The 9,504-nt window shown below is 41.5% G+C and overlaps 1 protein-coding gene across 1 annotated transcript; it reads left to right on the forward strand.

Moving 5' to 3' along the window:
* The first annotated feature begins 2,618 nt into the window (after positions 1 to 2,618).
* On the forward strand, positions 2,619 to 3,092 carry LOC122901174 (thymosin beta-4-like). The gene has a single exon (XM_044240660.1). The coding sequence runs from the start codon at positions 2,752 to 2,754 to the stop codon at positions 2,884 to 2,886; it is 135 nt and encodes a 44-aa protein (XP_044096595.1). The 5' UTR covers positions 2,619 to 2,751; the 3' UTR covers positions 2,887 to 3,092.
* The last annotated feature ends 6,412 nt before the right edge of the window (positions 3,093 to 9,504 follow it).

The raw sequence follows: 9,504 nt of genomic DNA on the forward strand, positions 1-9,504 counted from the left end.
GGTCATGATCCCAGGATCCTGGGATCAGTCCTGTGTCATGCTCCTTGTTCAGCGGGAAGCAACCCTTCTCCCTCACCTTCTCCCCCTGCTTGTGCTCTCTCTCTCCTTCTCTCAAATAAATAAATATAATCTTTTTTAAAAATGAAGACAGTCTTAGAATTAGCCCTATTTACTGTTTGGTTTTATTCAAACCTAATTGTTAACTTTTTTTTTTATTAAATAGATTAATTTAAAACAAACTTAAGGGGGGAGTGCCTGGGTGACTCAGTCAGTTAAGCAGCTGCCTTTGGCTCAGATCATGATCTCAGAGTCCTGTGATGGAGCCCACATCCAACTTCCAGCTTAGTGGGGAGTCTGCTTCTCCCTTACCCTTTCCCTCTGTCCCTCTCTTCCACTTGTGCACCCTCAAATCTCTCTCAGATAAATAAAATCTTAAAAAGAAAAAGAGATAAAAAGTGTACCAAGTTTTTATTCATTTCATTTTCTATAAATGAGACTTTTTAAAAAAAGATTGATTGATTGATTTGACAGAGACACAGCAAGAGAGGGAACAGCAGGGGGAGCAGAAGAGGGAGAAGCAAGGAGCCTGATAAAGGGCTTGATCGAAGGACGCTGGGATCACAACCTGACCTGAAGGCAGATGCTTAACAACTGAGCCACCCAGGCGGCCCTAAATGAGACTTCTTTTTTTTTTTTTTTTTTAAGATTTTATTTATTTATTTGACACAGAGAGAGAGAGAGCACAAGCAGGCAGACAGGCAGGCAGAGAGAGAGGGGGAAGCAGGCTCCCTGCTGAGCAGAGAGCCTGACTCGGGGCTCCATCTCAGGACCCTTAGACAATGACCTGAGGCAAAAGCAGAGGCTTAAACCCAGGCACCCCTAAATGAGACTTCTTAGTAAGATTTACTTTGTTCCTTAGGAGTGCTTAATAACCTTAGATGTATGCATAACCACTGATTGTTTTCCTTCTGCCCACCCTGATTAGTATATATATTCTTGTATGGGTTTTGAAAAAGGGGTTTGGCCTCACGTCATCTATTTCTTCTTACCGCTAATCTCTGGCCAACATTTAAATTTGTTGGTTTTTAACAAAAAGTGATAGGGGTCAAAACTGCAAAGAAGCATTTAACCTTTCCTATGGAGTGGGGAGAGTCCAAGATAAAAACAAAGCAAAGAAAAAAAACCCAACACAGTCTTAGTAACTCTAACTGCTGTATCATGAAAATTATTTATCTAACCTCGGCTTTTATTTAAAATTTAGTTCCTTGGGGTGTCTGGTTGGCTCAGTTGTTAAGGGTCTGCCTTCGGCTCAGGCCATGATTCAGGGTCCTGGAATGGTCCAGGTGCCCCAATATAACAATTTTTTTTTTTAAGATTTTATTTATTTATTTGACAGAGAGAGAGATCACAAGCAGGCGGAGAGTCAGGCAGAGAGAGAAGCAGGCTCCCGCCAAGCAAAGAGCCCGATGCGGGGCTCGATCCCAGGACCCTGAGATCATGACCTGAGCCGAAGGCAGCGGCTTAATCCACTGAGCCACCCAGGCACCCCAACAATTTTTTTTTTTAAAGATTTTTTATTTATTTATTTGACAGAGTAAGAACACAAACAGGCAGAGAGGCAGGCAGAGAGAGAGGAGGAAGCAGGCTCCCCGCTGAGCAGAGAGCCCGATGCGGGGCTCGATCCCAGGACCCTGAGATCATGACCTGAGCCGAAGGCAGCGGCTTAACCCACTGAGCCACCCAGGCGCCCCCCAATATAACAATTTTTGATGGAGGTGCAAAATGCAAATTAATGGGGAAAATAATTTTTTAACAAATGATGTCTGCGCATATCAAAAAGTGAACGCCTGGGTGGCTCAGTGGGTTAAAGCCTTTGCCTTTGGCTCTAGTCATGATCCCAGTGTCCTGGGATCAAGCCCTGCATCGGGCTCTCTGCTCAGCAGGGAGCCTGCTTCTTCCTCCCTCTCTACCTGCCTCTCTGCCTACTTGCGATCTCTGTCTGTAAAATAAATAAATAAAATCTTAAAAAAAAAAAAAAAAAAAAAAAAGACACCATCAAGGGACACCGGCCTGGCTCAGTTGGTAGGGAATGCAACTCTTGATCTCAGGATCAGGAGTTCGAGCCCCTCAATGGGTATGGAGTCTACTTTAAAAAAAAAAAAAAGACACTGTTAAAAGTAGAAGCCAACGATTGGGAGAAATGTAAAACAAATATATGAAACAGATTTGTCTTTAAAATATACAAGGTAGGGGCGCCTGGGTGGCTCAGTGGTTTAAGCTGCTGCCTTTGGCTCAGGTCATGATCTCAGGGTCCTGGGATCAAGTCCTGCATCGGGCTCTCTGCTCAGCAGGGAGCCTGCTTCCCTCTCACTCTCTCTGCCTACCTGTCTGCCTACTTGTGATCTCTATCAAATAAATAAATAAAATCTTTAAAAAAATATATTTAAAATATACAAGGTAAATGGGGCACCTGGGTGGCTCAGTGGGTAAAACCTCAGATCATGATCTCAGGGTCCTGGGATTGAGCCATGCATTGGGCTCTCTGCTCAGCATGGAGCCTGCTTCCCTCTCTCTCTCTCTGCCTGCTTCTCTGCCTACTTGTGATACCTCTCTCTCTCTGTGTCAAATAAATAAAATCTTTTAAAAAAATGAAATGAAATATACAAGGTACTCTCCATTCGGTGGCAGCCACTGAGCAGACCAGTCATCACTCACTCACACACCTCACCTCTTTCCCCTTCCTCTGCAACCATGTTTGAGAAACATGATATGGCTAAGATTGAGAAATCTGGTAAGTCGAAATTGAAGAAGATAGAAACACAAGAGAAAAATCCACTGCCTTCAAAAGAAATGAATGAACAGGAGAAGAAAGCAGATGAATCATAACAAGGCATGCAATGCCAATATGCACTGCACATTCCACAAGCATTGCCTTCTTATTTTACTTCTTTTAGCTGTTTAACTTTGTAAGAGGCAAAGACGTTGGATCAAGTTTAAATGACTGTGCTGCCCCTTTTCACATCAAAGAACAGAGAACTACTGACAATGAAAGCATCTGCCTCTCCCATCTGCCTGTCTGGCTGGCAGGGAAGGAAAAGAACTTGCATGTTGGTGAAAAACACAAATCAAAACCATAGTGAGATACTACCTCACACCAGTCAGAATGGCTAAATTAACCAGTCAGGAAACGACAGGTGTTGAAGAGGATGTGGAGAAAGGGGAGCCCTCCTACACTGCTGGTGGGAATGGAAGCTTGTACAGCCACTCTGGAAAACAGTATGTAGGTTCCTCAAAAAGTTGAAAATAGAGCTACCCTGACCCAGCAACTGCATTATTGGGTATTTACCCCAAAGATACAAATGTAGTGAACTGAAGGGGTACCTGAACCCCAATATTTATAGCAGTAATGTCCACAACAGCCAAACTATGGAAAGAACTTAGATGTCCATCAGCAGATGAATGGATAAAGAAGATGTGGTACATATACACGATGGAATACTATGTAGCCATAAAAAAAACAACAACGAAATTTTGCCATTTGTAACAATGTGGATAGAACTAGAGGGTATTATGCTGAGCAAAATAAGTCAATCAGAGAAAGACAATTATCATATGACCTAACTGATATGAGAAATTTGGGAAACAAGACAGAGGATCATAGGGGAAGGGAGGGAGAAATGAAATAAGATGAAACCAGAGATGGAGACATACCATAAGACACTGTTAATCTCAGGACTCAGAGGGTTGCTGGCGTGGAAAGGGGTGGAGGGATGGGGTAGCTGGGTGATGGATATTGGGGAGGGTATGTGCTATGGTGAGTGCTGTGAATTGTATAAGACTGATGAGTCACAGATCTGTATCCCTGAAAGAAATAATACATTATATGTTAATAAACAAATAAATAAAATATACAAGCTATTCTCAAAGCAGTAAGAAAATTAAAAACTTGATATAAAATATCGACACAATTAGCAAACCTTTATCTAGATAAAGAAAAAAGAAAAAAAGACACAAATTACTACAATCAAGAATGAAAAAGGCAGTATTACTACAGATTTAACAAATCAGATTATAAAGGAATACTATGAACATCTATATGCCAACAAAATCATTCAGATGAAATGTGCAAATTCCTAGAACTTCACAAGTATTGAAACTTACTCAAGAAGAAACACAAAATATGAATAGACCTATAACAAGTAAAGAGAATGAATTAGTTTTTTAATTTTCCCCATACAAAAGCCCAGGTCCAGATGGCTTCACTGGTGAATTTTATTAAATATTTAAGTAAAAGTTAACAGCAATTCTTCACAAACTCTTCCAATAAGTAGAAGAGGAAGATGTGAGGCCAGTATTACCCTGATACACAACCAAAGAACCACAAGCATAAAAAAAACTACAGACAAATACTTTTCACAAAAACAGATGCAAAAAATCCTCAATTAATACAACATGTCAACAGAATAAAGGACAAAACTACATGGCTGCAAAAACAGATGCAGAAAAAGGATTTCACAAAAATCCAACATCCCTGAAACAAGTATTATGCTGTATGTTAATTGTAATTTAAATAAAAAACTTGGATAGAAAAAATATACAACATCCTTTCTTTTTCTTTCTTTTTTTTTAAAAGGCAGGCAGAGAGGCAGGCAAAGAGAGAGGGGGAAGCAGGCTCCCCGCTGAGCAGAGAGCCTGATGCGGGGCTCAATCCCAGGACCCTGAGATCATAACCCAGACCAAAGGCAGAGGTCTGACCCACTGAGCCACCCAAGCACCCCTATCCTTTCTTGATATAACAGCTAAACTAGGAATAGAAGGGAACTTTTTTCAACTTGACGAAGGGAATCTATAAAAAAAAACATACAGCTGGGGCGCCTGGGTGGCTCAGTGGGTTAAGCCTCTGCCTTCGGCTCAGGTCATGATCTCAGAGTCCTGGGATCGAGCCCCCATCAGGCTCTCTGCTCCTCGGGGAGCCTGCTTCCCTCTCTCTCTCTGCCTGCCTCTCTGCCTACTTGTGATCTCTTGTGATCTCTGTCTGTCAAATAAATAAAGTCTTTTTTCTTTTTTTAAGATTTCATATATATATATATATATATATATATAGAGAGAGAGAGAGAGAGAGAGAGATTCTAGCCAAATAAATTAGGCAAGAAAAATAGAAGGTAAACTACCTTTATTTGCAGATGACATCATCCTATATATAGAAAATACCAAGGAATCTATTTTTTATTATTTATTTATTTTAAAAGATTTATTTCTTTATTTTAGAGAGAGAGAGAGAGTGCGCATGTGAGCATGAGTGGGAAGGGGAGAAGGAGAGAGATTCTCAAGCAGACCTCACACTGAGCATAGAGCCCAATGCAGGGCTCCATCTCATGATACTGAGATCATGACCTGAGCTGAAACCAAGAGAAGGACACTTAACTGACTGTGCCACCCAAATGCACCTGAAATCTACTTTTTATATTTTATTTTTTTTAAATATTTTATTTATTTATTTGAGAGGGTGAGATCGCAAGGAGGCAGAGAAGCAGGCAGAGAGAGAGGGGGAAGCAGGCTCCCTGCTGAGCAGAAAGCCTGATGTGGGGCATGATCCCAAGACCCTGAGACCATGACCCCATGACCTAAGCCGAAGGCAGAGGCTTAATCCACTAAGCCACCCAGGTGCCCCAGAATCTACTTTTTAAAAAGCTATTACACGGGACGCCTGGGTGGCTCAGTTGGTTGGGCCGCTGCCTTCGGCTCAGGTCATGATCCCAGGGTCCTGGGATCGAGTACCACATCGGGCTCCTTGTTCAGCAGGGAGCCTGCTTCTCTCGCTGCTTCTGCCTGCCTCTCTGCCTGCTTGTGTGTACTCTCTCTCTCTGTCTCTGGCAAATAAATAAAAAAACTTTATATTAAAAAAAAGCTATTATACTACTAATCAAATCTGCAAAATTCAAGATTAATACATAAAAATTAACTATACCTATTTTAAGAGAAATTACAGGGGCACCTGGATGGCTCAGTCGGTTAAGCATCTGCCTCTGCTCAGGTCATGATCACAGGGTTCTGGGATTGAGTCCCACATCAGGCTCTCTGTTCAGCAGGGAGCCTACTTTACTCTTTCCCTCTGCCTGCGGCTCCCCCAGCTTGTGCTCTATCTCTATCTGTCAAATAAATAAAATCTTTAAAAATAAACAAATAAATAAATAAAATCTTAAAAAAGAAAAATAACGTAATTAAGAAGACATAAGGAAATGGAAAGACATCCCATGTTCATGGATCAGAAGCCTTATTGTTAAACTAGAAATACATGCCACTAATCTACAGATTTAACCCAATCTACATCACAACCCTTACTAGTTTCTTTGCAGAAACTGGTAAGGTGATCCTAAAAATCATATAGAAATTCAAGGGACTCAGAACTGTCAAAACAAAGTTGGAGGAATCACATTTGCTGATTTCCAAACTTACTACAAAGTGACAGTAATAAAGATCTGCAACATATGCCACAGAGTGTAGCCCAAGAATAGATCTAAAGGATCAACAGAGTAGAAATAAAAGACCAGAAATACATCCTCACATTTATGGCCAGTTGATTTTCTTCTACATGGTTGCTAACACAACTAAAGGTGGAAAGAACAATCCTTTTCACAAATGGTGCTGGCACACCTGGAAAACTACACACAAAGTAATGAAGATGGATCCCTTTCTTACACATACATGAAAATTAACTCTTGGGGCGCCTGAGTGGCTCAGTGGGTTAAGCCACTGCCTTCGGCTCAGGTCATGATCTCAGGGTCCTGGGATCGAGCCCCGCATCGGGCTCTCTGCTCAGCAGGGAGCCTGCTTCCCTCTCTCTCTCTCTGCCTGCCTCTCTGTCTACTTGTGATCTCTGTCTGTCAAATAAACAAAATCTTTAAAAAAAAAAAAGAAAGAAAATTAACTCTTAAGAATCATAGACCTAGGGGTGCCTGGGTGGCTCAGTGGGTTAAAGCCTCTGCCTTCGGCTCAGGTCATGATGCCAGGGTCCTGGGATCGAGCCCCACATCGGGCTCTCTGCTCAGCAGGGAGCCTGCTTCCTCCTCCCTCTCTCTCTGCCTGCCTCTCTGCCTACTTGTGATATCTATCTGTCAAATAAAATAAATAAAATCTTAAAAAAAAATCATAGACCTAAATGTAAGAGCTAAAACAATATCAAAGAAAACAGGAGTAAACCTTTGACCTTGGGCTATGCAAAGCCTTCTTAGTAAAAGTAAGAAACGAAAAAAATTGGACTTCAACAAAAATTTTTAAGTTGTGTGTTTCAAAAGACACCCTCAAATCTCAGTGTAGCTCCATCGATTATAATAAACATATCACTTTTGCGAGAGATGCTGATAATGGGGAAGGCTGTCCACGTGTGCATGTAGAAAGCATACAGGGAATCTTTGTACCTTCCTCTGTTGTACTGTAAACCAAAAAGTGCTCAAAAAATAAAGTCTTAAAAAAAAAAAAAAAAAAAAAGGACAACATCAGGTGCACCTGGCTGGCTTAGTAGAGCATATGATCCCTGATCTCAGTGTCATGAGTTCAAAACCCCGTTGGACATAGAGTTTATGTTTAAAAAAAAAAAAAAAGACACTATCAACAAAGTGAAAAGATAATCCACAAAAGGATAGAAAATATTTGCAAATCATAAATCTGATAAGGTTAAGTATCCAAAACATACAAATTGTAACTCACTATTCAATCTTAAAAAGGTATATAATGCAACTGAAAAATGGACTGTAGATTTCTTTTTTTTTTTAAAGATTTTATTTGTTTATTTAACAGACAGAGATTACAAGTAGGCAGAGAGGCAGGCAGAGAGAGAGAGAGGAGGAAGCAGGCTCCCTGCTGAGCAGAGAGCCCGATGCGGGACTCGATCCCAGAACCCTGGGATCATGACCTGAGTCGAAGGCAGCGGCTTAACCCGCTGAGCCACCCAGGCGCCCCTGGACTGTAGATTTCAACAGACATTTCTTCAAGGAAAATATATCAATGGCCAGTACACACAAGAAGAAGCACAACATAATTAGTCATTAGGGAAATGCAAATTAAAACCACCATGAATACCACTTCACATCCATTAAGATAGCTACCATTAAAAACAAATAAACAAACAAAAAAACCCAGAAAATATCAAGTGTTGGTAAGGATGTGGAGAAGTTGAAACTCTCACATATAGCTAGTGTTAATGTGAAATGGTGCAACTGCCTTCAAAAACCTTTTGGCAGTTCCTCAAAATGTTACCGAGAAAGTATTATATGGCGCAGCAAGTCCATTCCTAGGAATATAACCAAGACAAATAGAAACACGTATCGGGGCGCCTGGGTGGCTCAGTGGGTTAAGCCGCTGCCTTCGGCTCAGGTCATGATCTCGGGGTCCCGGGATCGAGTCCCGCATTGGGCTCTCTGCTCGGCAGGGAGCCTGCTTCCTCCTCTTTCTCTCTGCCTGCCTCTCTGCCTACTTGTGATCTCTGTCTGTCAAATAAATAAATAAAATCTTTAAAAAAAAAAAAAAAAAGAAACACGTATCAGTCCACACAAAAACCTACTGATGAATGTTCACAGTAGCATGATTCATACTAGTCCTTAATTGGAAAAAAAAAACGATGTCCATCAAAAGATGAATGAGTAAATAAAGTGATAGTACCCATAAAACTGAATTATTATTTGGCTATAAAAACAATGAAGGGGGGCGCCTGGGTGGCTCAGTGGGTTAAGCCGCTGCCTTTGGCTCAGGTCATGATCTCAGAGTCCTGGGATCAAGTCCCGCATCGGGCTCTCTGCTCAGCAGGGAGCCTGCTTCCTTCTCTCTCTCTCTGCCTGCCTCTCTGCCTACTTGTGATCTCTCTCTGTCAAATAATAAGTAAATAAAATCTTTAAAAAAAAAAAAACAAAAAACAATGAAGGGGGCACCTGGGTGGTTCAGTGAGTTAAAACCTCTGCCTTTGGCTTGGGTCATGATCCCAGGGTTCTGTGATCAAGCTCTGCATCGGGCTCTCTGCTCGCCGGGGAGCCTGCTTCCCTTCCTCTCTCTGCCTGCCTCTCTGCCTGCTTGTGATCTCTGTCTGTCAAATAAATAAAAAATAGGGACGCCTGGGTGGCTCAGTTGGTTAAGTAGCTGCCTTCGGCTCGGGTCATGATCCCAGCGTCCTGGGATCGAGTCCCACATCGGGCTCCTTGCTCGGCAGGGAGCCTGCTTCTCCCTCTGCCTCTGCCTGCCATTCTGTCTGCCTGTGCTCGCTTGCTCTCCCTCTCTCTCTCTGACAAATAAGTAAAATCTTAAAAAATAAATAAATAAATAAAAATAAAAAATAAATAAAAACAATGAAGTGCTGATATATGCTACAGTTTCAAGGTAAACCTGAAAAACATAAAGGTAAGTGAAAGAAGCCAATCACAAAAGACTGTATATTTTATGATTCCATTTTCAAGAAATGTCCAGAATAGGCAAATATTTAGAGACAGACAGTAGAGTAGTGTTTTTTCTAGGGCT

Source organism: Neovison vison, chromosome 1 (genome assembly GCF_020171115.1).
Source record: "Neovison vison isolate M4711 chromosome 1, ASM_NN_V1, whole genome shotgun sequence".
NCBI classification, from domain to species: domain Eukaryota; kingdom Metazoa; phylum Chordata; class Mammalia; order Carnivora; family Mustelidae; genus Neogale; species Neogale vison.

Bases quoted from the DNA above. Each gene is read 5' to 3' on its own strand.
- LOC122901174 (XM_044240660.1), top strand. From the start codon at position 2,752: ATGTTTGAGAAACATGATATGGCTAAGATTGAGAAATCTGGTAAGTCG.